Genomic DNA, 24,645 nt, shown 5'->3' on the forward strand with positions numbered 1-24,645 from the left:
GGTGCTGAAATTCAAACGGGATTGTTAGAGGCAAAGGTGTCTATGTCCTGCTAGACTGAGGTCAGCCACCAGAGGGCAGCACAGTCACAAATTTATGGGAATTTGGGGAAAGGAGGCTATGTATGAGGTCCTCCTCACCCTCTTCCCCCATCAACAAGACAATTCTTATTAGCTTAGGCTCCTGCCTCGCAGTTCCAGCATGATCTCAAAATCTCTCTCCTGGGAATTCAAACCTGCTCTACACTCCAATCGTCAACTTCTTAATAATTCTGTAACTCAGAAACTTCTTCCCAGAACCCATAAACGAAGGACTGTAGAGAGGGCAAGACCTGATGAGGCAGAGCTACCCCGTATTTCCAGGGATGACAGCTGTAGCATAGCAAGGCACTGAGACTTCTCCAAGAATGAAATCCCATACTCGCCTTCTTGGGGGATGGGTGGGAATGGCAATAGCCATACTCCAGGGGCCAAATCTGAGATTTCTTACACCATGATGAGGAGGAAATGAGGAGGGGAAGTGGGCTGTATTGGGCTGGTATCATGGGTGTGTCTGTGTAGTTAGTGCCTGTACCTCTGAGACTCTGAGAGTGACAAGGTCTCTCTCAAGTAGGCACAATGCAAGGTAGGAATCCCTTGGGCTCAGAAGTGCTGCCGATGTAACCCAGCCCCAGTCTCTCTGTCGCTTAACTGTAATTCTCAGGCTCTGGTATGTTTCCCCTTCCAAATCTCCCAGCCCCTCCAAAGCATGTCTGCCTCTCCTCTTGAGACTTGAGTGATGCAGAGAGACAAGAGAGTAGGGGGAAGGCCTGAGTCCTAGCCCTGTCTGTGTCAGTGGAAGTGGAAAGGAGGCCTGGGAAGGAAACAGAGCAGCTGGGGGCGCGAAAGGGGGAGGGGGCTTAGGAGAGGCAGCTGGCAGGCGGGAAGCTGATCTGGGGGTCTCAAGTTTCTTGACATCAATTAGAGCAGCCGGCCTGGGCTCATTAGTAGCCCGGGGTGCAGGGCTCATCAATAATGAATTCACCCCTCGCACTGCCCCCCTCCAGCTGCCTGCAAGGTCACCCCGCCCTCCAGCCAGCTGCCTCCCCTTGGTGAGCTAAGCAACCCCTCTTCTGAGACCCCTCTAACTCAGTGTCCTGGGGGTTACAGAGTGGGAGGGTGGACAAAGCTGAGGGCAAAGGGGTCTTTATCACTAATTAACTATGTCTGATGCTGACTCTGGTTTGTTCTCGGGAGGCCGCCCAGGAGGAGAAAGAATAGCAGGAGGTAGGGAGAAGTATATGTGTGTGGGGGTGTGGATAACAAGAACTGGGAAGAGCAAGCTTGGTGATATGAGGCTGGAACAGCATGGTGGTAGGTCGGATCTGGACCACAACGATAAACTCTGATGGGCTAGGAGACCCTACCTTCTCCCCCAAGGTCAGATTTAGGCACAAAGCCACAATCCCCCTAGATCTCTGGGCCTCTGGATCAGAACAAGACCAAGGCATTAGGACCCCCAGAATTTGCCCTTGAGCTGGAGCATCTTGGCAGGTACAGAAACAGATATTTTTTTCAAACCAGATCAGTGGGGTGAGGACAAGAAACTGCTGAGGCCCAGAAACAGGAACTTAAACTTCCTGTACCTTGATTAGCCATATAGTCCTAAATTTCCTGTAGAACCCAGGAATGCCACGCTCCAGTCCCCTTCCTCTTTTCTAGACTATTCCAAGACTCCAGTCCCCCCCCACCCTCCTCCCGACCTCTTCCTCCCCGCCTCCACTCTCCCTAAATCCCAAGTGTTCTAGTTCCTAGTCACACCTACTTTCCCTCTGGCTGGGGCTGGCCTGAAGCTGGCTGCTTGGCATTCTGGGAGATCCTCCTGCCCTCCCTCCTGGGGCAGGTACAGACAGGTCCAGGCTGCAGCAGCTGCATCTTCTCCAGACACCTCGCAGACTCCCAGACTCCAGCCTCATGCTGCGGTTCCAGTTGCCTGCCTTAGAATACATGCTGTTGGTGCTTAGAAAACATCCAGTGTCCTGTACTCTGCCCTGCCACCCCCACGTTCTCCCCAGCACATACAGTCTGTTCTATCCTCCATCCTCTCCTCCACCTTATCAAAGACCCCCCACCAGGCCTCTTTAGCCCAAGCTCACCTTAGTGGTGAATGCCCTGGATAGACACTCCCATCTCCACACCAATCCAGGCCATATCTACAAGGTTGAGCTTCAGTTCTGGATCTCCTGTCACCTCTGGTTGCCCTAATGATTTCAGCTGCAAGCATCTATTTCCACCTCCTTGGGTCCACTGATTGCAGTCTCTTCCCTCAGACCTTCCCTAAGATCTAGGCATTCATATCCCAGCCAGAGATCAACCTGGGATCCATCTTCAACCCCCTCATTTCACCTCTGAGACCCAGCCCTCAGGCATCCTGCTGCAGAGCCAGAGAAACAAACGAGGACCCAAACATCTCTGCCCCCACCCTCCGCTTCTGCCCAGTCCATCACTCTGGAGAGGACTCAGGTGTCCCATCCACCCTGGCCCCATCCCTCCCCACAGTATTTGGCACCCCACCCCCACCCCATATCAACCCATGGCTAGACTTCCCGCCCTCAGACTCAGCCCTTCCCGGGATCCCAGGCATCTTAGTTCCCAGCTTCCTGTGTCAGCACACGCCGTCCTCTAGATGTCCTGTTCCCCCAGCCCTGGCTGCAGCGTCACCGTAAATCCAGGAGACTTAGGGGAGGCAAGTAGAAGAGAAAGCAAGAGAGGGCGAGGAGCGGCCGGGACGCCCCTTCCTGGAGCCCTGGGCGCCCCGGTCCCCCCTCCTCCCGTCTTCACCTGCTGCGGGCTCCGCCCCCGCTCCGCCTCGGCCGGCCTCTGCTCCTCCCCCGACTCCACCCCCCGTACCCCCAGCCCGGCCAGAACGGCCCCCGGGACAGAGCGACGTGGAACCCCCGGGCGCCTGGGTCCCCAGCATGATCCTCGGTGAGTGGGCTCTGCGGCTCCAGGCTCCTGGGTCCCTCTCAGTAGGTCGCCCCCCAACCTCCCGCACCGCGGTGACTGCGGCCGCCCGTCAGCGACCGGTTCCCCCCTCCCCCTTCATCTGGCTCCACATCTGGGGGCCCCCTCCTTCCCCAAACTACCGCTTCTTCTCCCGGTAATCCTGGGAGTGGTAAAGGGGGAGGCAGAGCCGAGTGAGACCCCAGCCCCACAATGAGCACATTGCGTATTCATGAGCCTCATGAATATTATATGACTGTCTACGAGCGGCTGGGGGAGGGGGCTGGCCTTGGCCTGGTGGAGTTGAGCGAAAGGTTCTGACCCGCCCCCCCTCCTCACCCCCAGCGCCTTCCCCCACCCTTAGCTCAAACACTCCGACCCCCTTCTGGGCCCAGGATAAGAGGGAAAGGAGGAAGTGGGGGGGCGGGCGGGGGGAGAAGATGGTGGGTGTAGCTTCGAGGTGTGTGTGGTGGGAGGTGGGAACCTGAGGGCTGAAGATAAGGGGTCTGGGGAGAAGCAGGGGTGGAAACTGTCCATCCCAGGGCCCCTGCGGCTCGGATCCTGCCTCCGCAGGATCCTGCCCCAACACGCCGGGACCTGCCCCTCTCTCTCCCAGCTCTGGCGGCCCGGGCCCTTCCTTCCCGGCTTCTTTCTTCTTCCTTCCTCCCCCACCCCACCCCCACCCCTGCCTTGGGCCGAGGGGCACCAGCAGAGGAAGGGGCAACGGAGAGCATCAGGATGGGGGAGGGAGACTCCCGCGGGGCTCCGCCATCCCTTCAACCACAGCCACCCCAGCCTCATGACCTACATGGGAAGGGAGCCCCGAGTGGGGGAGGAGAGGACTCTCAAGATCCCGGCTCCAGGCCCTTGCCTCCACGATAGTCTACCGGTGGACTACTGTGCTCTGTCTTGCGACCTCTGGTCTCTGCCCTGGATAGGCCGGTTCCTGGGCCCTGTTTGTGATGGAAGATTGCCCACCAGGTCAGGCACCTGTGGGCTCCCTGCCCCCACCGGGGACACCTGGCTCCATGCTGGCGCTCCAGGGCTTGCCTGGCTCCCGCCTCAGCCCTCTGCTGGTGCCTCCTTGGCTCTTGTGCTTTTCTTCTTTGGCTTGACCCCTATTGACTCCCACTAGGGGTCTCTCTCCCCTTCTGCCCTCCTTCTTCCATCTCTTTCTCTCCCCTTCCAGTATCTCCTCACTCTCACCACTCCACATCTGCCTCCCTCCACCTGGCACTCCATCAAATCCATTAAATGAATGAGCCAACGGAGGCACGAATGACTGGTTGCTTGCCTTCCTTCCCAAGAGGATCTCTAGCAGGGAAGAGACTCCCCTCCCATCTAGACAATCCCTACCCTTGTGTGACCCCCACCAACACACTTGGTCTCAGGTCCCCAGAGCACAGGCTCTACATTCCTCCAACCTGTGCAATCCCCCACACCCTGGCCCCACCCTGGGCACGAACCCCAGAGGCAGCATCACGCTTGTCTGGGATAGGCCAGTGGGAGCTGTGCTTCTCCTGATCAGTAGGCCCTGGAGAGGACTTCTGCTAGTACCAGACCAAGACCCCACCACAGGAGGAATGCCAGGGGCCACCAATTGGACCCCCACCACATCTCCCTGAGGACAGACACTGTAATTAACTCCCTCCTTGTGCCAAGCCCATAGAGCGGTGGGAAGCCTGGTGGGCCACACACCTTAGCTCTCTTAGACAAGGAAAGAAAGAGGGAGGAAGCTGCCAGCTGGGCCTGAGGCCCATTCTAAGGTTTTCAGGTTCTAAATGCTGAGGTCCACTGAAGCTATGTGTGGGTGTCCTGCCCAGCAGGCGAGGCCCAGCCTGCCTACTCAAGAACTAGACTGTGGGCCCAGGTTTAAGGTGGTGATTCTGGGCTCAGGTTCCCTATTCTGAGCTTTTCTTACGCTCCCCTGCAACTGGGCCCTTAGTGTGGTGTTGTGGGGGTTGGGGACATTGACGGAGGCCTTTCCAGTCAGGCTGGGGAAATTTTTGCAGGGGTCTTCCGTCTTCCTTTCCTGGCCACCTCCTCCCTTTTAGGCCCTGCCCCCGCCCAATCCACCCCAGGGTTATTAGGGATGATGTTTTGAGTAGTTGTTCATAATCATCCCCTTGTTGCTTTCATCTCTGACTTCAAAGCCTTCCCAGCACTCAGCCTGCCTCCTGCCAAGACGGGGGAAACTGAAGCAGAAGGAGACAGATACCTGAGAGCTGGTCAAGAAAGCAAGATCCAGAGGTTCCAGGCTCTCCCCCACAACCCCCCAGTTTTAAAAATGTCTGGGGTTTAAAAGAGACCAAAAGGCCTGAAGAGAAAAAAATGGATTAGAGATGAGATTCAAAACCAGATGCCAATCTCATTTCTCCTTTGGCCCCTGAGCATAATTCCCACTTTAACACAGTGTTGACCCCTTGTTTTTCACGACCATGGACCCTAACACATTTGCCACCCTAACCTCAAATCCTCTCTCTGATTTGAATCTCATCCCAGTCTGATCTCCAGACCAACACTAACCCGAAGCCCTACCCTAGCACCCTTCCTGGATCCTGTTCCTACCAGACGCTGCCACTCCCAGAGCCAGCTCACGGCAGACACTCCCATTCTTTGGCACAGGAGCTTCAGGCCCCAGGCCCACTTAAGAGAGTCCAGGGCTGGGACTCCCACCTGGTCAGAGTTTCTGGGGAAGAGAGGAAGAAAAAGACCAGCCCTACGTGGGATGGAAGGAGTCAGATCTGGCTTGGCTGTGGCTTGGTGCTGGAGGGGAAACCTGAACAAAATCAAAGTGCCTAGGGCCAGGTAGGGCGCAGAAATGGACAGACGGACATGCATCCAAGGGACTGAGACCTCACCCCCCTAAAGTGGTTGGGAACAGTCTTTAATAAGGCATTCGGCTTCTCCCAGCAGAGTTGGGTGGGGCTCTATCTGCTGGAGGTAATTACTCTAATGAGTTTCCCTCTGGAGTGGCCTGTCCCAGCCAGGCCCCAGCTCCTCCCTGCCCTGCCTGACATGGTGTACACGCCCATAGGCCTGTGCACTAGCGCACACATACACACTCCAATTTGCACTCCACCTCCTCCTCCTCCAAACCCCCCTGAAGCCCTCACCTAACCAGCCATCAGGAGCCCCAGATTTCCTGCTTCATTTCCTCCTGCGAAGCCCTCTTTATATTCCTGCCTTTCCCTCTTCTACCTCTAGTAAAGTATGGTGCCTGAAAGCCCTGTCTGGAGCCAGCCAGCCAGATTCAAATGCCTCACTATCTGTGTGACCTTGATCAAGTAACTCCCCCTCTCTGATCTGATGGCCGTCATCTAAAAGATGAGGGTTTGTTTATTTAGCAAACACTTATTGAGCTTTCTTTGTGGCAGGCCAGCACTGTACGTGGATTTGTTCTATCTTTTCAACAACTCCACAATGCAAGATACCATTGCTCTCTTCTGATAAAGGAGAAGTGAGACAGAGAGAGTTGAGGCAACAAGCTCGTCACCCAGCTAGTAAGCAGTGGAACCATCCACAGGGAGGCGTGTATGTACAGTGCCTGGCACACAGTGGACCCTCAGAAAGTGGCAACTGTTATTATTCCCAAGAAGGAAAGGAAAGGACTGAGGCTTGGGCTACCAGACCAAGGACCCTGTTTCTGCTCACTGGGTCCATAAGCTGCTGTCTGCCCCCTTCCACCCCAGATCTCAGTGGAGTGGGAATCTGGGAAAGAGTCCCAGGACTCTGGGAAAGAGACACATGAATCTCTAGCTGCCCTCTTTGTTTCCTTTCTTCACTCCATCCTTAGTTCCTTCCTCCCACTTCCCCTTCCCTCCCCCCACCCTTGGGCTCACATCAGTGGAAAAGATGAGTTGCTGGTCAAAGGAAACCAAGTGGTGGCTACCTCTTTTCCTCCAGCCCCAGGAAGTACGTGGAGCTTGTTCTCCGTTTCCTCTCCTTGGACAAGATGGAAGCCTTGCTCATATCTTTGCTGAATTCAGAGTTAGATTGGAGCCCTTCGGGGTTATGTAGCAGAGGAAGCATTTGCTACGGAGGGTGACAGATCTTCATTGAAATCTCAACCCTGATACTTACAGGTTGTGTAATATCAACCAAGCCTTTGTAACTCTTCCGAGCCTCAGTTTCTTCATATGTCAAATGGTTAAAACCTAGTATTAGCTACCACATAGAATGGTTCCCTCAGAGATGAAACGTGCTGATACTCAGAATGCCTGGATATATTTGTTTTCCTGTTGCCTTTTGCAGAACTCACCTCTCTCCTCCGAGATGGGTGTTTGAGGGGCGGGGACCTGGAGAATCCTGAGCCAGGGAAAGGGTCAGGGAGTTGAGCTGCTGCCCTCTCTGGGGCCGGGGCAAGTGCCAGCCCCGAACCAGCTGCTCGGGGTGGGTGCTGGGTGCCGGGGACTCTGGGAGCGCTCAGGTTTCTCTCACCATTCCTGATGCCGCCCGGGGCTCGTTAAGGCTGCCCTGGCCTTGTGTGCCAGGCAGGAGGGGGTGGGCACAGAAGGGAGAAGCCACAGAGGGAACAGAGAGGAAGGGGAGATGGTCGCCCTACCCCATCAGTCTGCCCATCCCTCTTTCTCCTCTCTTGTTCTCTCTGTTTTCCGGTCTTTCTGCCCTTGTCCCTAGCGCTGTGTCCAGTTTCTCTGCGGTGTCTCTTTTTCTCCCTCATTTTACTCTCTTCACCTCTCCATTGTCCCCTAACTTCTTCTCTCTCAGCCTCTATGTCCCTTTCCTCAGTCACCTATTCCTGCTTCTGTCAGTCTTTCCTGTTCTCTCTCCCTCACTTTTATCTTCCTGTCTGTCTGTCTCTCTCCTACCCCCGACCCCGTCTCAACCCCAAGGTGAGGAGGGAATGGACATAACTTACAGACCCCCAGCTGCCCTAGGGCCAAGGCTAAGCATCCCACCCTTCTCCTTCAGCCCTTAGATGTCTGCCGCCCAAGCTCCCAGCAGCCTTAACCCCTCAGCCTCAGGGCCCTTGGCCACGCAGTCATAGCAGTGGGTGAAAAAGGCAGACCCCTCCAACCTTCCTGGACCAGCTCCCTGCCCCCAGCTGTGCCTGAGCCCTCCCCACCCCCTCCCTCTTGCCTCTGATTCCCCTAATCCCTGCTCCCCCGCCCTCCCCTCTGCCCCACTTTTCCAGGACTCTGATTGGCTGGTTCTACTGACTGGACCTGGGTGGGGGGGGCTGGCAAGGGAGGGGGCAGGGGGCAGAACCAAGGGAAGGGGACGCTGTCAGGCCCAGGCCCCTGGGGGGCCAGGGCCAGGCTACTGCCTGGGGGCAGAGGGCACCAGACACTGAAGGTATGAAAGGGGGCCGTCTCTGGAGGGAGCAGGAAAGGATCCGGGTGGGGGGGGCACCCTCTGCCCCAGTGAGGTCAAGGGAGGACGGGGCTAAGCTTGCAGCCTCCTGGGTTTGCCTTTGTTCCTGGGAACCCCTGGTGCTGGCAGGGGGTTGCTGGAGCCATGAAGGGCAGCCAGAGTTCCCTGACTGGTGGACAGTGAGATTGCAGAAGGGAGCTGGGCCAGCGGAACCCCAGAGGGGTACTTAGGGCCTTGGGGACCACCCCGTGGAGCCTGGCAGGGCTCCTCCCATGGCTCTGGGGGAGGAGAAGGTTTCAGGGAGGGTAGTGGCGTGGCTGGCCTGGACTTTCATTTCCCCTTGGGGTCAGACCCAGGCATTCCCCTCCCAGAGGCCGGTCACAGTTCCTCCTGCAGAGCCGGAGCGAACATTCCGGCAGCGACCAACAGAGGTGCCTGGGGAAGACAGACCAGTTGGGAGAAGGGGCTCTGAGAATGGTCCCAGGCAGCCCGCCTCCCAGAGCAAACCCCACTGACCCTGGACGTCGACAGTTCATTAAGAATTACAATTGGGACAAAATCATAACTCTTTGAGGAGCCTGAAAGATTCAGCAGCCCTCCTTCAAATCCAGGTCTCAATATTCCCCTCTAAGCAGTGGGATGAATCACTCACCTGACTGTTCTCCCTGTGGTAAGCTTTTGGGATTCCCTAGGGGACAGCAAAACCGGAAGAAGGGAGTGGCCAGGGGTCTGGGACTCCCAGTCCTGCTGGTCTGTCAGGCGGCCTGCAGATAAGGCCTGTGATCTTCCTGGGTTTGTAAAATGCCTGAAGGTCTTGGTGGAGGGAGGCTGGAGAAGAGGGAAGTGAAAATCACCCAGAAGGGAAGAACAACAGATCTGTACCCTCCCCCAGGCCCACAGGGCACCTTGCTCCATTGCTCCGGAGCCAGTCAGCAGGGGGAAGTGTGTGTGATGGGGGTCGGTAGCACTTCTGAGTTTGGGGGCCCCAGCTGGGGATTGGGACTGCCAGGCTTGGGTGGGGCTCCCAAGTGTCAATCTTCCTGCCCGACATAATGTTTTCTCTGCCCTTTAGGCAGCTTGAGCCGGGCAGGGCCCCTCCCTCTGCTACGGCAGCCCCCAATCATGCAGCCCCCACTGGACCTCAAGCAGATCCTGCCCTTCCCACTGGAGCCGGCACCCACCCTGGGCCTCTTCAGCAACTACAGCGCTGTGAGTAGCAACCTGCCTGCCTGCCTTCACCACCCTCCCACCACCTGGCTCCTTCTCTCTCTCGGATCCATCCCTGCCTTCTTCTCCTATTCAGTCTAATTCCTTATCTCAGGGCCCCATCCCTCACTTCTAGTCAGTTACAAGCATTGTAGACTTTCTGGTATACCATTGACAACAATATCCATAATAGCTGATAATCGCTGAAGTTCGGCTACGGGCCAGACACTGTGCTGGGTGTTTTATGTGAATCATCTCATTCAGTCCACCATCAAGAGAAGTCATGAGACCTAGATTGGGGGCTGTGATGACAAGGAGATGGAAAGAGAGACTCCACAAGGGCACAGGCAGCCTGTTTGTAAGCTCCATCTCTCTGGAGCCCACTGTTGGTGGGGGGGAGGGTTCATGCAGTAGGGCTTGAAGGGCCAGCTAAGTTATCTAGATTTAATACAATATGAAATAGGGAGACATTATCCATTCTTGAGCAGGAGGGTGAGCTGGAGAAGCAGTGTTTGAGGCAGGTGAGTGGGGCAGGGGGGAAGAGAGCAAAGGCTGGAGGACAGTGGCCAGTCAGGAGGCTGGCCCTGCAATACCAACATTTGCATTGCACTTTGAGGTTTACAAAGCATTTTGCATATCTCAGTCTTTATAGCAACCCTGTGGGGTAGCTGCCATTTTACCCTTGTTTTACAGATAAGAAAACAGTACTGACTATAAACAAGGTACTGTCCAGAGCCTGCAGGGGAGCCTGGAGAGCCAGACTGGGCCCATGACAGCAGCAGAGTGAGCAGAGGAAGGGGGAGGGGTGAGGTGTTTCCAAGGAAATGTTGACAGGCCACGGTGACCAACCAGGGTTTGGGAACCAGGGGAAAAGAGAGAGGATGAGTCAAGGATGACTCCCGGTTTCAGGCCTCGGTGACTGAGAGAAAGAAGTTACCTTGCCAGGGGCAGGGGGTCAGAGGAGGAGGCTGGCCTGGGGTGAGGCTGCTAAACTCACTTGAAGACATGGTGAGTTGTGGGTCAATGGGACACTGAGCCAAAAATGTCCAACAGACAGTTGGAACTTGGGGCCTGGAGAGTGGGCTGGAGCTAAAGGTTTGGGGAAAGTTCAGTTTTATTCAACTCAAATAACCCACCATCAAACCATATCCAGTTATGAGCATATTGAGCATCAACTATGCATCAGGCACTGCAGTAAATGGTTCTGTCGTTGTTGTTGCTTTGGCCACACTGGGTGACTTATGGGATCTTAGTTCCCTAACCAGGAATTGGACCTGGGCCCTCAGCAGTGAAAAAGTGAGTCCTAACCAGTAGATGTTTCTTTATATGTGATCTCATTTAATCTTCATCACTACCCAACAAAGTAGACACTATTATTCCAGTTTGACATATAGGAAGACAGAAACTAAGGCCCTGAAGGAATGTATCTAAGTTGACACAGTATGTGCCTAAGGTATGATTTGAACCCAGAGCATCTAACTCCAAAAGAGTTCTCTTTACACCTGCTCTTCCCTCCAAACTCTTCTCAGAGAATCCAATCAACATTTGCATTGCACTTTGAAGTTTACAAAGCATTTTTCATATCTCAATCTTTAGAGCAACCCTATGGGGTAGCTGCCATGTTATCCATGTTTTACAGACAAGAAAACTGAATACTGACTATAAGCAGGGTGCTGTCCTAGATATGAAGGAGATGTGAGGGTAAATATAACATGCTCCAGCCCTAAAGACGCTTGTATTCGGAGAAGTATAGATGTGCATGAAATGATCTACAATGCAAAACAGAGGAAGGGTTAGAAATATGGCAAAAGAGACAGTCACAAAAATTCAATTGAATGAAAAATTTTTTGAGCACCTACTATGTGCCGGGCACTGCACCAGGTGTCAGGGACACAGGACTCAGTCTGCTTGGAGAGCTCACAGTGTGGCAGGAAAGATAACAAGTTAGCATTTACCCTGTAGTGTGAGAAGAGCTGTGCTGGAGGCATGCAGCTTGTAGGGCAGCCCAAAGCAGTATCAGAACAGACTCGTTGGATGTGGTGAGGGACCAACTGGAGCTGAGCAGGGAAAAAAAAAAAAACCAGTGGAGGAAAAAGGGATTGGAGCTGGAGCAGGTGACGTTATGATTTGGGCTTTGAAGAGTTATTAGTAGGATTTAAAAAAAAAAAAAAGAATTATTAGTAGGATTTAAAAAGGGGCCTCAGAGAATATTCCAGACTGAAACAAGTACTAGAAAAGAGCATTTGAGAAACTGCAATTGATTGGGTGTGATTGGAGCAGAAGGTGCTGAACATACTTTCCCCCCAATCTGCATACGTGATTGATACTTAACCTCAGGTCTCCCATCATTGTCCCCATTTATTTTTTGCCACACATCATGCAACATGCAGGATCTTAGTTCCCCAACCAAGGATCAAACCCATGTCCCCTGCATTGGGAGCTTAGAGTCTTCACCACTGGACAGCCAGGGAAGTCCCCTTTGTCCCCATTTTATAAATGAGGAAACACAGACTCAGAGAGGTTAAGTGATTTGCCCAAGGTCACAAAGCTACTTAGTCTATTCACTTGGATAGTCTCAGGTTTCTGACTCCCTGGATTCATGGTTCCATGGCCTCTGGTGGGAATGAGCCATTTAAAGCCAGGAGCATGGATAAGCTTGGAGAGAGTGTGACCAGGTTTTGAGCAGCACCAACTTTGGCATCAGACTGACAGACTTCGAATTGATGTTCTGAAAGTACTGGCTGTGTGACTTAGGCAAATTTACTTAACCACTCTGAATCTCAATTTTATCAGCTGTACAAGAGCAATAGTACCAACTCACAAGTTATTGTGAGAATTGTATTACATAATCATAATGCCTAGCATGAAGTAAGTTTTCAAGGTAAGCTGCTATGATTATTATGTTATTTCTATTGTTTTTATTTTATAGATGATCAGAGAGAGAAAGGTAGTTTGGCCAAGGCCCAAGCCTCGGGGAATACGCAGAGCTAGGCAGTGGTAACAGGAGGAGGCTCCAGCAAAGGAAATGGAGGAGCCACAGGAGGGGGTGGGGACAGAATTGGGTTTTTGTAGAGTTGGAGAAGCCAAGCGAGAGAGCGTGGCGGGCTGCATCAATAGTGTCAAATTCTGCAGGGGAACAAGGACTGCAGAAAAGCTGCAGACAGGCCTTGGCAGTGGTGTGCAGCAGTTAAGTCCAGGGCTTTGGAGTCAGGCTGCCCAGGTTTAAATTCAAATCCCAGTTCAGCCACTTACTAGCTTATGACCTTGGGCAAATTATTTAGCCTCTCTAAACCTCAGTTCCCTCATCTATAAAATGAAGATAATAATAGTACTTACTTCCAATAGTGGTTGTGAAGATTAAATTAGATAATCCATGCAAAGAGCTCAGTCCACAGGCTGGCACATTCCAAGGGCTCAATCAACATTAGATGGTGGTGGTGATATTATTATTCATGGCAGAGCCTCTCCTTCTCTGCTGTAATACTTCCAGATCTCTCCTACTCCGGTAGTTCTTGCTCTTTAGACCCCTCCCTGCATTACTCATCCCTCTGCCCTTGAATATCCCTCACTGTCTCTCAGAGACAGCCTCTCTCCGCATCCTGGGCCCTGCTTCGCTCATCTCTCAGCCCTAGGTGGAACGGAGGGGAAGAGATCCAGAGATGAGAGAGCCGGAATCTCCTAGAACTTATCCAGAAAACGATAAGGAAGTGTTTGGGGGAGTGGGCTGCTCTGCCCTCCTGGCCCTTGTCCCCCAGTGCTGTCCCCACTCGACCGCCAGAGGGCAGCAAGTGCACGAAGCATAAGCTCTTCGGGACGCTGTTCTCCAGCAGGTGGCGGGCGAGGGGAGCAGGTGGGAAGAGGTTAGGGATAATGTCTCCAGCCTGAGGTCGCTTCAGCCCTGGGCGACCCCAGCTCCACCATCCAGAGGAGTCACTAGGAGAGCCGTGCCTGGCACCTGGCTACCTGGGCCCCGTCTCCCATCCCTAGCAGGAGAAGTGACATGTAAAGGGGGCACGGGGGCCGTGTGCAGAGGGAGCAGAGGGGTCGTCTGGGGACTCGAAAGAGAAGCTGTTAGGAGCGAGGGTGGAAGGGGTGACAGAAAGGAGAAAGGTCCAAGCTAGAGAAACAGGGTCGGCCATGGGATTCGTAGGGATATAAGCCCCAGCAAGGTCCCCCAGTGGAGGAAGCCCAGTGGGGCGTCTGGCCCATGCCGCTCACCAGGACCAGGTCTTCCTGGAACGAGTGTCTGGACATTGACACCCCGTCCTCTTCTCGCTCTAGCGACCCTTTATCCCTCCCTATCCCCGCCCCCGTGCTCGGCCCTCCCACGGCTCCGCCTCTGGGGCGGGCTCCGGGCCGGGCCGGCGCCGCCTCCCCTTCTCCCGGCCGGCCCGGCCGCACAGCCCCGAGCCACCCGGGCAACGAGCGCCGCGTCCCCGGCCTGCCCGGCCCGGCCTGGCTCGGCCTCCCCGCCCGGGTCCACCAACCCGGGCCATGGAGCCGCGTCCCCCGGGGTCCCGCAGGGTAAGCCACCCGGCCCCTCCTCCCTCCCTGGCTCCCGCCGCTGCCGCAGCGCCCCCCCACCCCAATCCCCGCCCGCCCCTACCCGACTCCCTACCTCTCCCTTCGCCTGGTCCTCGGGTTATCCGGCCCATCCCCCACGACCGCTGCGGCCCTAACCAATCTCCGGATCCCATCTGGCGCCCCCCCAGCCTGCTGCCACCATACTGGATACCCCGGCCTCTGTTTCTCAGATCCTCGAGGTCCCCCAAATCTTAAGACTTCCCATCAGGTCCTACACCTACCCTCCGATTGCCAGGCCGCTGCTCAGATCCCTAATGCAGCCCTGACCCCATCTCAGCCTTAGTCCTCTTCCTAGCATCCCTCCCCCACCAGCTTCCACCTGCTCTCTGGACATCCTCTAGCCCCCTCTCTCTCCTATTTCATCCTTCCTGCCCCTCAGGTCTCCCCATCCCCGAAATTCCACCCCCTTCCCCTTTTTGCCTTTATCTGGGGGGTATGGGAAAGTGGGGTGGTCAAACAGGGGCAGCGGTGCCATCAGATAAAGGGCAATGGAAGGAAATATAATCAGAGCCCCCCCTCGTGTTCCTGATCTGGTTTCCCCCTTCCCTCCCCCTTGCCCTTCCTGATTCATTTTGCCCCAGCTTAGTGGAGCAATTCCCTTTCATGTCTGCTGTTGGAGGGCAGGTGGGAGGGGACTGTTGTGTGGACTTTTCCAGACAGCGTCTAGGCCAGAATCCTAGGGAAGGGGCTCTGGAGTGGGATGGGCTCTCAGAGACGCTGGCCCCCACCCTCCCCAGAGAGCCATCATCTAGGTCACCAGGGCCTCTTGACCTTGGCCTGGAGCAGCACTTCGGTGGTTCACATTCCACCTGCGCAGGGATTGGGCCCAGGAGCCTTCACCTTCAGCCCAGTGTCTCCTCACTTCCCGGAGGACAGGGTGGGAAGGACCCACCTGGCTGGGTTGCTGCCCTCTTCTCTGCTTACCCCCACCCCTAGCTGGTGTTCATGGACTTAAACCTGAGGAGTGGGGTGTGCGAAGGAAAAGGCTCTCGTCCTGCAGGGAGGACCCAAGTGGGGGAGGGACTATTGGCAGGGATGGATGTTGGGACGGTCAACTCCCAGGTCATCCTCAGGGCACTGGTCCTCAGCCACCCTGGGGAGCAGGCTGAGGTGCTGGGTGGGGCACAGACAGAACCCAGGGCCTCTCTGTCCCCCTCTCCTTCCCGCTTCTCTCTCCCTACAGTTTTCTTTGACTTACGTTTCCTGGCCCAGATTGGGTTTCTGTTTGGGCTGAATTCCATTCCCCACCCAGCATGTGAGGATGTCCAAGAGCTGAGGGGATCCCTGGGGCAGGGTTGGGGGTCCCTGATTAGGGAGGACTGTCGGCTAGGGGCTGAGAGTCGAGTGCAGTCATGTGTCTCCTCTGTGATTAAAGCCTGTCTCCAACTTGGTCTGTCTATCTTTCTGCCAAACACATCATACATTCACACCGATAAACACACAGCTGAAGATTGCACAACCTGACCATTCATGGCTTCAGCAGAGCCCCCGACACAGAAATGTTGATCCATAAATGATGTACACACAGCACGTGACACGCCTTCACACTCCACCCCTGCACAGATTGATCATAGCCTGCCTAGACACACACAGACACACCCAGTCTTCCCCTGTTTGGCTTTCCCCCAAAAAGGACCCAGGCTTCCAGGAGGTGAAGAGTCACTGAGGGGCTGCTTCCAGCCATGTGCAGGCCAGGCAACGGACATTTGTCTGTCAGCCTGGTTATCTGAACCTGGCTCCTGCCTCTGCTACTGCCAAGTGGGGTGGCCTATTTCACAGGGATGCTGAAGCCCCTTTCTTGACATTAACCCCAAGCCGCCAGTGAGACAACTGAGGGGAGCAGAGAGGAGCCAGGATGTGTGGGCTTTCCAGACCGCCTTCTTCACCCTGCTCCATGCTCCTGTCTCTCACCACTGCCTCCTTGGGAATCATGAAGACCTGGGCACAGGAAGGGCCTCGCCTAAGGAGCTATGGACCCCCCCAGTCTCCAGCAACGTTTTTTTCCACTTAATCCTAGGAGATAAGGTTTCAACTCTCATTTGGTTCTAAGCTTATAAGAGATCACCCAGTCCTGCACAACCTCAGCTGCATTCCAGGCTCGCCTCTCCCTGGCCACTGAGGGGCCAGAGGGAGGAGGAAGAGCAGGGAGGCAGTTTTCATGCCTCTGGGCCCCTGGCTTCATCCCCTGATAGCAGAACGCTTCAGAGAGAAACTCCCATCCTCTTCCCTCCTCATGTGAACTCTTGGCAGGACACGGCAAAGACATCTGCTGATCCAGGGTGGGGGCAGAGGCTGTTCCTAATCCCGCCCAGCCCCACAGCCCTGCCCTAGAAGCCCTGTGACCAGAGAGAGGGAGTTCAGAAGATGCCTGGGCTTCCTCAGGCCAGCCAGGCTTCTTAGCTTCCCCTTATTCCTCGTTATTCACTGGAGCCACCTACTCTCGCCTGAGTTCTTTTACTCCCTCTGGAAACTGCTACTCCTAAGAGGTCCAGGGAGTGAGCATGTCAGGGCAACCTGGGGCCCAGAGATGGGAAGCTAGGAACATCTGTCTCCTTGACTTGGCTTGGTTGAAAGGCTGGAAAAGACTTTAGCCGAAGGCCCTAGGATCTGGGATGCTTTGGGGACTTCCTAAGTGGGCCTCTGGTGGATTAGCTCAGGAAAAAGGTCAATGTGACAGGATTCAATCTTCATGGTATAACAGATGGACGCAGGAGTCCAGGTTCGAGTCCCAACTCTGCTACTAACGCATGCTGTGACCTTGGGCAAGCCACTTCTACTTTCTGTCAAATGGGAGTATTGGGCCAGGGGCTCTCTCAGGGCTCTTCCAGTGCTATGAAGACTGGGCTGGGAGAATCAGGGAACCGAGGCTCGGGGCCTTTTGGCCCACTGAAGAGTGGGGAGGAAGCTCTGGGCACTTTGGTTCAGCCCAGCTGCTGCCACTGGGGTTATGATGGACATGAGCTTGTGCTGGGGTCCCTGGCTTACCCCAGCCTGCCTCCACAGATGGACCCTGTGCAGAAGGCTGTACTCTCCCACACTTTTGGGGGACCCTTGCTCAAGACCAAGCGGCCCATCATCTCCTGCAATGTCTGTCAGATTCGCTTCAACTCTCAGGTAAGATTCTCAGCCATTCATGCATCCAGTGGGTGGGGCAGGTGGAACAGGGGCTGCGGGGCATCTTGTGGGAGGGTGGGGCTGGGAGCTCTGGGTGAGGGGTGGGGATTAAGGGGGTCTCAGAGGATACTGCAGGAGGGGCGGGACCGATGGAAGCCCTCCGGAGGGACCAGAGATCTTTCTTGGGGGACTCAATTCAACTCATAATGTTACCAGACATTCTTCCCTTGCCCTATAACTCCTCCCTCGGGGACTGAGGCATTCCTGCCTCAGAACTTCTTAGAACACAGGTGGCCATCTGTGTCCAGGTGGGAGTGTGGCCTCTGGCCCTCAGGTCTTGGGTGCAGGGTTGACTTGTGTCACTGGCCCCCCTGCAGAGTCTGTGTACCCTCCTTGTTGTTGGTTAGTTGCTCAGTCGTGTCCAACTCTTTGCGATCCCAAGGACTGAAGCCTACTAGGCTCCTCTGTCCATGGGATTTCCCAGGCAAGAATACTGGAGTGGGTTGCCATTTCCTTCTCCAAGGGATCTTCCCGACCCAGGGGTCAAACCTGAGGCTTCTGCACTGGCAGGCAGGTTCTTCACCACTGAGCCATCAGGGAAGCCCAGTGCCCTCCTTGGCCTCTGCTAAACTCCTCCCAGCACCCCCACTTCCCTCTAACCTGCTTTCCCTCTCTCTCCAAATCACACCCAAGGCCTGACCCCTACTGCTCTCCTGTGGGAAAGTCTGTCTCATGGGAGAAGCCACCCAAAACCTAGGAGTCAGAGCCAAGGTATTTGGCCTCCCAGATTATCCCCCTCTGAGGCTCCCTTTTCTATGGGTCTGTAGGGGACTCTGTGGGGTGCAGGCTCTGAGAGCTTTTGGAGAAAAACAGCACAGCCTCATTCTGCTGAGTAGAGGAAAAGAAAGCATGTTCTATTTCTCTCCCCAGTACACACATACATACACACACACACACACACCATGCTGCCAGACTGCACACCACTGCCCCACCCTGCGCTGTCAATCTTTCCCTGCCTATCCACACCTTTTATTTCTACTTTACCCTGTCTGGATATTCTTGTGGTTCCAGGATTGTGTATTCTTAGCAGAGGGTGGATGCAGGGTGGGGGTGGAGCCAGGACCAACTCAGATTTAGACTTCACCTTGACCTTGACCCCAAGAACCCCCTCTCCCAATCCTGGCTCCACTCACTGTGAGACTGGAGGGGCCGGGGCCCAATGGTAGGCAGCCCTCCTCTGTTTCTGCCCTCCCTCACCCCCCCACCCCCACCCCCGACCAAGCAGCTCTGTTTTGACAGCTGTCTCTGCTGCTGTCTCTGTCTCCAGAGCTGGGCTGGGGGCCAGGGTCCTCCAGGGTGTCCACAGAGGCCTCAGGGAAAATGAGACCCGGGGGGAGTATTCAGGGTAGAGCCCAGGCTTCAATGCTCCTGGGACTCCCAGCTTGAGCATGGAAGCAGCAAGGCTGGATGCTGGGGCCAGGGGACACTGGCGCAGAAAACCCCGGGGTCATAGGAGATGCAGGCTGGCTGGATTGCTCGGCCCCTACCATTTCCCCTATTGGTGTGAGTGGGCTTCCCAGGTGGTGCTAGTGGTAAAGAACCCGCCTGCAAATGCAGGAGACATAAGAGACTCAGTTTATGTCTCTTCCCTGGGTCGGGAAGATCCCCTGGAAAAGGGCATGGCAACCCACTCCAGTATTCTTGCCTGGAGAATCCCATGGACAAAGGACCCTGGCTGGCTACAGTCTATGGGGTCACAAAGAGTCGGACATGACTGAAGCAACTTAGCACGCATAGACTGAGTTCCCTTTCTCTCAGCCCTGGACAAGGTGGGAAGCCTGAGTCAGCAGCCAGGCCCTGGGTGAGGTGGTGGGATAGAGCCCGGGCTAGATGGGGACCCAGGTTCCCCACGACTGAGCCCCAGGAATAATCAGGGCTCCTCGGCGTGGGGCTTTACATATCCCCAGTGTGGGGACAACTTTTACTGCAGCCCGCTGAGGCCACCCCAGGATCTGACAGATCCGTGGGGAGAACATTCAGATGAAAGGTGCTCTCAGATTCCCTTCTCTTCCTCCATCTGTAAAGAGCCAGGCTGAGGCACACTACAAGGGTAATCGCCATGCCCGAAGAGTCAAAGGCATCGAGGCTGCCAAGACCCGAGGCAGGGAGCCCAGCGTCCGGGAACCAGGAGACCCAGCTCCCCCAGGCAGCACCCCCCCAAATGGAGATGGTGTAGCCCCCCGTCCAGGTAAGTCCAGCATCCCCACACCCTTCAGCAGACCTTGTCTCCTCCATTCTGTCCCCACTCCCAAAACTCTCCTCTGCTTTCATCTCTCTCTTCCTCAGCCCCCACCCCACCCCCACCCAAGGTGAGTCCTGCAGCCAAACACAGTGATGCAAAATTTCCATCCTGTCACCCCCACTCCCGCCCCAGCTCCTCTCAGCAGAGTCCCCACTCTCTGTCCTCCCCACTGCCCAGTGACTCAGAGAGGGGCTAGGGTGAGGCCACCTGGCAGACTTCCTCAAGAAAGAGAGAACCATCAAGTGCAGGGAGAGGCCCCTTCATCTTGGGCAGAGGAGCAGGGGAAAGAATCAAGATATCTGAGGGCCTGCCCATGGAGGCTCCCCGCTCCACCGGGGAGGACTGAGCCCAGGAAACCCAGGCAACTCCCTGGGTGATCTTGGGTAGATCTTTTGACCTCTCTAGGCCAGAATTTTCTTTCTGGGGACATGAGGGACTGAGACTTGAAGATCTGTGAGATTCTTTCTCCCTCATGGCTGATGGCCATCCTCAACCATATTCCCAGCCAAGAAACTGGAAAGAAGGAATATCAAGACAGGAAGATCTGAGCTACCCCCATCCCAGGATTACCACATCAGATGTCAGTCAGGGCCAACTCCAGGGAGACTCAGTAACCCCATGTCCTCCTTATCCTTGCCTGTCCTTCCTGCCCCATCCTAAGAATGAGAACCGGGAAACAGGTCCCCACTCTCACCACACACACACACACACACACACACACACACACACACACACACACACACACACACACACACACACACACACACACACACACACACACACACACACACACACACACACACACACACACACACACACACACACACACACACACACAGAGTCCTCAGGGATGCATGAATAGGGCAAGCAGGTGAGCTGAGTTCTAATTTGTGTTCTAGCTGCTTCTTAGCCTGAACATCTTGTGTTCATTTGGTAATGTCTTTGTCAAAGGGGGCTGACAATGGTGGTGATGTAGCTAACACTGCCTGTCTAGCACCATTCTCAATGCTTGATGTATACTACCTCACTGAGTTCCTGGGGTATCTCTCTAAGGAGATAAGGAAACCTGTCCTGCTTTTGAAAGCCAGGAGGGCCTGTCCAGATTGAGATATGAGTGTGCTGTCTGGATTGGGATGGAGATAAAGGATGGCAGAAATGAGGAAGAGAGGGAAAAAAAAAAACAAGAAAGATCCCAGGATGGACCAACAAATGGACATCTGCAGGGCTCGGGAGGGGGGGTCCCCTCCCACCAGCCCCCCATCCCCACCCCCACTCCCACCCCCGGCCTCTCCCTGACCCGGAAACTGGATCGGCCACTGGAGCAAGAATGGGAGCGCTTGAGTTTCCCCTGTGCAGAGGCCAGAACCCAGTGCTGAGGACTGGGGCCTGTGCATCTTTAATCAAGCCATGAATTATAGAGCAGCCCACATCCCTGTTTCTTCCCTCTCCGGTTCTGCTGTTTCTGTTTCCCTTTCGCCATGTCTGTGTCTGTCTCTCCCAGGCTCGTCTCACCTCACTTCGGCCCCTTCCTAGAGTTCTTTGGCATGCCTCCCCAGGGACTGGGCAGGCCTCTGAGAGGGGGCTGGCCGGGCAGAAAGCCCAGGCTGGCTGGCAGGCCTTGGAGGGGAGATTCTTTGCTCCATGCCGCTCTCCCCCTGGCTAGACTGGCTGCCGGCTTCACCCTGGCTGAACGGGAGACTGGTGGGTCCGGACCCATCAGCCATTCCCAGCTTATGGAGAGCGAGCCAGGCGTTGGAGTCTCACACCCAGCCTGCAGCAGCTGGACCACATGTGGCTCTGGACCACACGTGGCTCTGGTCCAGGGCATGAGTATATGCATGTTGTCACAGGGTGGGGACTCCTGGGCCCCTGCCCTCCAGGAAATGGGGGTAGGTCTCCTCCACATAAAGAATCTTCTCCGAAAGCTATCTGGGATGATCCCTATGTTTCTCCCCCAATGACAGTTTCCATGGAGAATGGAGTGGGTCCAGCCCCAGGATCCCCAGAGAAACAGCCTGGCTCCCCATCCCCTCCCAGTGTTCCGGAGACTGGTCAGGGTGCGACCAAGGGTGAAGGGGGGACTCCAGCCCCAGCTTCCCTGCCTGGGGGTAGCAAGGAAGAGGAGGAGAAGGCCAAGCGGCTGCTCTACTGTGCTCTGTGCAAGGTGGCAGTGAACTCCCTGTCCCAGCTTGAGGCACATAACAAAGGTATGGCCTCCCCTCCCGCAGGCCCACTGCCCTGTCCTCAGCCCGCTACTGCCCCCTACTTCTCAACTCCCGGGTTTCCAACATGCCTGACTCTCTAAGGCTCACCAGCCTGTCTCCCTCTCTAAGCATCTCCCTCATTCCTCAGCCTCTTGCCTCCTCAGTTTCCTCCCCACCCCCTCCCTACCTTATCGCTTGTAATTATGACCCTCCCCTGACCCACCTTTGAAAGGGCCGCAAGGGGCTTGGCAAAGCCCCACACCTGGTGCAGCCCGTCAGTATTGTCATTGGAAATGAGGGTGTTTGAGGCCTAGCAGGCCTGGAGAATTTTTCTCCACCCCTTGCCCCCTGCGGGCTCCAGGTACGAAGCACAAGACCATTCTGGAGGCCCGCAGTGGCCTGGGCCCCATCAAAGCCTACCCCCGGCTGGGGCCTCCCGCTCCCGGGGAGCCCGAGGCCCCTGCCCAGGACCGAACCTTCCACTGTGAGATCTGCAATGTCAAGGTCAACTCGGAGGTCCAACTGAAACAGGTGGGTCTGAGGCCCTCCCCAAGAATCCTCTGGAGGGCACCTGCTAAGGGGGAGGGGAGACGGAGAGCTTGGGTGAGGGCATTCCCTCAGGGTCCTCCCCTTTGGTGCCACAGAAGGGGCAGGCCCGGGTGCTGAGGTGTGAGTACCCTGCTCCCTGGCGGCGGCTCCTTTCCCCATGGCTCACGGGCCCCCACCCACTGGTCCTTACAGCACATTTCCAGCCGGCGGCACCGAGATGGCGTGGCCGGGAAGCCCAACCCGCTACTGAGCCGTCACAAGAAGCCTAGGGGCGCCGGAGAACTAGCGGTGAGGCCTGAACGATGGAGAATTTGGCCAAAGCGTGGGACCCGAGCGGGGAGGAGAGGGGATGCCGGCCGCCCTGGGAGAGGTGGAGTTGGCCAGGCCACAGAATGACTGTTCCCGCTCCCCTCCCCGCCCTCTTCCCCCTGCAGGGCACGCTGACTTTCTCCAAGGAACTGCCCAAGTCCCTGGCCGGCGGCCTGCTCCCCAGCCCCCTGGCGGTGGCTGCGGTGATGGCAGCGGCAGCAGGCTCCCCGCTGTCTCTGCGCCCGGCTCCAGCCGCACCTCTTCTCCAGGGACCGCCGATCACCCATCCCCTGCTCCACCCCGCCCCCGGGCCCATCCGAACTGCGCACGGACCCATTCTCTTCTCCCCCTACTGACCTGAAACCTGAACCCTGAACCCCCTCCCATTCAACCCCCCCCCCCCCACCTCCAGCCGGGACCCAGGCCTCCGGGCGCCCAGCCCGCCCCTCTTCCCGGCACTCCCTGAATGATCTCTCTCCCTCCCCCCCACCCCGAGGTACGGGGTTCCAGGAAAGGGGAGGGGTAGCGGGGGAGGGGGGCTTCAGAAGGGGGGGAACACCCCAGATCTCAGGGAACCCCGCCCCCTGCCCTTCCCTCTCCCCTAGAAAAGGGGGGGCCGTCTCACCCCCGAGCCCCCTTGGAGACACCCCCCCTCCCAAAAGCCATGTCCATCCAGCCCTTCCCCCCCAACCTAGCACAAAACGGGGTTCACAAGCCATGGTCGGGGTCCAGGGGGCAGAAATGGATTTTCTTGGCAATAAGCGGACTCTGGGACTCCGGCGCCCCCTACCCCCAAACTGAAGCGCTTCCGTGAACACCCCTGTCCTCCGCAGGGGGAGGGGAGCAGGCGGGATCCTGGGTCCCTCATAAGCACTTTGGTTTTACCGCCTGCAACCTCACTGTGCCCGCCCCGCATCATGCCCCAGCCCAGGTCTAGCCGGGCCCACGGGCAGCACTTGGGGGCATCTCTGGCATTTGGGTGGGACCAAGTAGATGCCCCTATAGACCCATTCCCTCACCTTCTTCCTTCCCAGTCCGGATTCCATTCTTTTCACCAGCACCCATCGCCCAAGGGGTACCAAGGGGGGCAAGGGGTGTCCAGTCCAAGCCCACCCCCGCCTCGCCTTCCGCAAAACTGTGAGCAAAAAGCAATAGAAGCCTCGCCCCAGCCCCGCCCCTTCCCGCAGGATTTGCAGTCTGTAGCCTCCCCCATCCCAGCTCCTAGACCTCAAGGCTGTCCCCTCCCACCAGACACCTCCACTGCACAATTCGGGCGGGGTCGTGACCTTCCCTTCCCCCACCCCCTGTGCTTTCCGTATCGTCAGCCCTTCCAGCACCGACCCGGGAGAGGGACGGGCCCCACTGGCCTTCCCCTCCACATCAACTCTTTCTGCTTGACGATGTAGCAACCCCGGCCCCCCACCCACGTCTTCCCCCTTTCCCAGTCCCTGACAATAAAATCTGGATTCGTTGCCCTCCGTCCCTCAGACTCAGACTCTCAATCTTTGCCTGCTGTTTGGGGGAGCAATTCCATCAGAAGGGGTGTGTGTGTGTATGATGGGGGCGGGGGGGGGCGGGGAAGGGCACAGAGGAAAGAGAGCCAAGAGGAGGAGGGGGATGGGAAAACCCGGCTGGGAGGAGGCAAGATTCGAGGCTTGCGCAAAGCGAGCAATACTCCCCATCCCGCTCACCCCCACTCCGGCCCAGCTCAAGTGTCAACTTGGCCCTGGGGAATCATTTCGAGTCTAGGTCTCGGATTGCAGCCACGGCTGTTGAGAATTCGTCGCAACTCCACCAGGCGGCGACAACGACATGGAAAAGAAAACCGCGGGGCTAAAACGCTCCAGTGTGGTGTCTCGAGGTCCTAGGAGACAGGTCTCAGACCTGGTCTCAGACAAAGAAAGGATCCAGACGTTTGTGCCTCTAGTGGGAAACCCACGCCAGCGACACTCAAAGCACGGGGAGATGGGAGGAGAGACCTGGGAATCTGAGCTCTAGGCTCTACTCGGCTCCATATAAATAGTGACTTTGCGGTTAGTCCTCAACTTCCCCATCTGCAAAATG

General features: G+C 56.2%; 1 protein-coding gene across 8 annotated transcripts; it reads left to right on the top strand.

Annotated features, from left to right (window-relative positions):
• The first annotated feature begins 2,614 nt into the window (after positions 1–2,614).
• Positions 2,615–24,061, top strand: ZNF385A (zinc finger protein 385A). 8 transcript variants are annotated; one of them, XM_043881851.1, is made up of 9 exons: positions 8,205–8,295; positions 8,685–8,983; positions 9,386–9,522; positions 17,107–17,217; positions 19,303–19,465; positions 21,484–21,726; positions 22,085–22,254; positions 22,465–22,560; positions 22,707–24,061. In XM_043881851.1, exons 2-9 carry the CDS (start codon positions 8,953–8,955, stop codon positions 22,935–22,937), a joined length of 1,182 nt encoding a protein of 393 aa, XP_043737786.1. In that variant the 5' UTR covers positions 8,205–8,295; positions 8,685–8,952; the 3' UTR covers positions 22,938–24,061. The 8 variants fall into 8 exon arrangements, with proteins under 8 accessions (XP_043737792.1, XP_043737832.1, XP_043737800.1 ...); XM_043881875.1 differs by having other exon boundaries at positions 8,685–8,924; XM_043881857.1 differs by lacking the exons at positions 8,205–8,295; positions 8,685–8,983 and adding an exon at positions 2,615–2,964.
• The last annotated feature ends 584 nt before the right edge of the window (positions 24,062–24,645 follow it).

Source organism: Cervus elaphus, chromosome 3 (genome assembly GCF_910594005.1).
Source record: "Cervus elaphus chromosome 3, mCerEla1.1, whole genome shotgun sequence".
NCBI classification, from domain to species: Eukaryota; Metazoa; Chordata; class Mammalia; order Artiodactyla; family Cervidae; genus Cervus; species Cervus elaphus.

Excerpts from the sequence above, each read along its gene's own strand:
- ZNF385A (XM_043881843.1), top strand. The coding sequence starts at position 13,727 with ATGCCGCTCACCAGGACCAGGTCTTCCTGGAACGAGTGTCTGGACATT. Across the intron at positions 17,218-19,302 it reads AGATTCGCTTCAACTCTCAG|AGCCAGGCTGAGGCACACTA; the intron begins GTAAGATTCTCA and ends CCATCTGTAAAG. Across the intron at positions 21,727-22,084 it reads GCTTGAGGCACATAACAAAG|GTACGAAGCACAAGACCATT; the intron begins GTATGGCCTCCC and ends TGCGGGCTCCAG.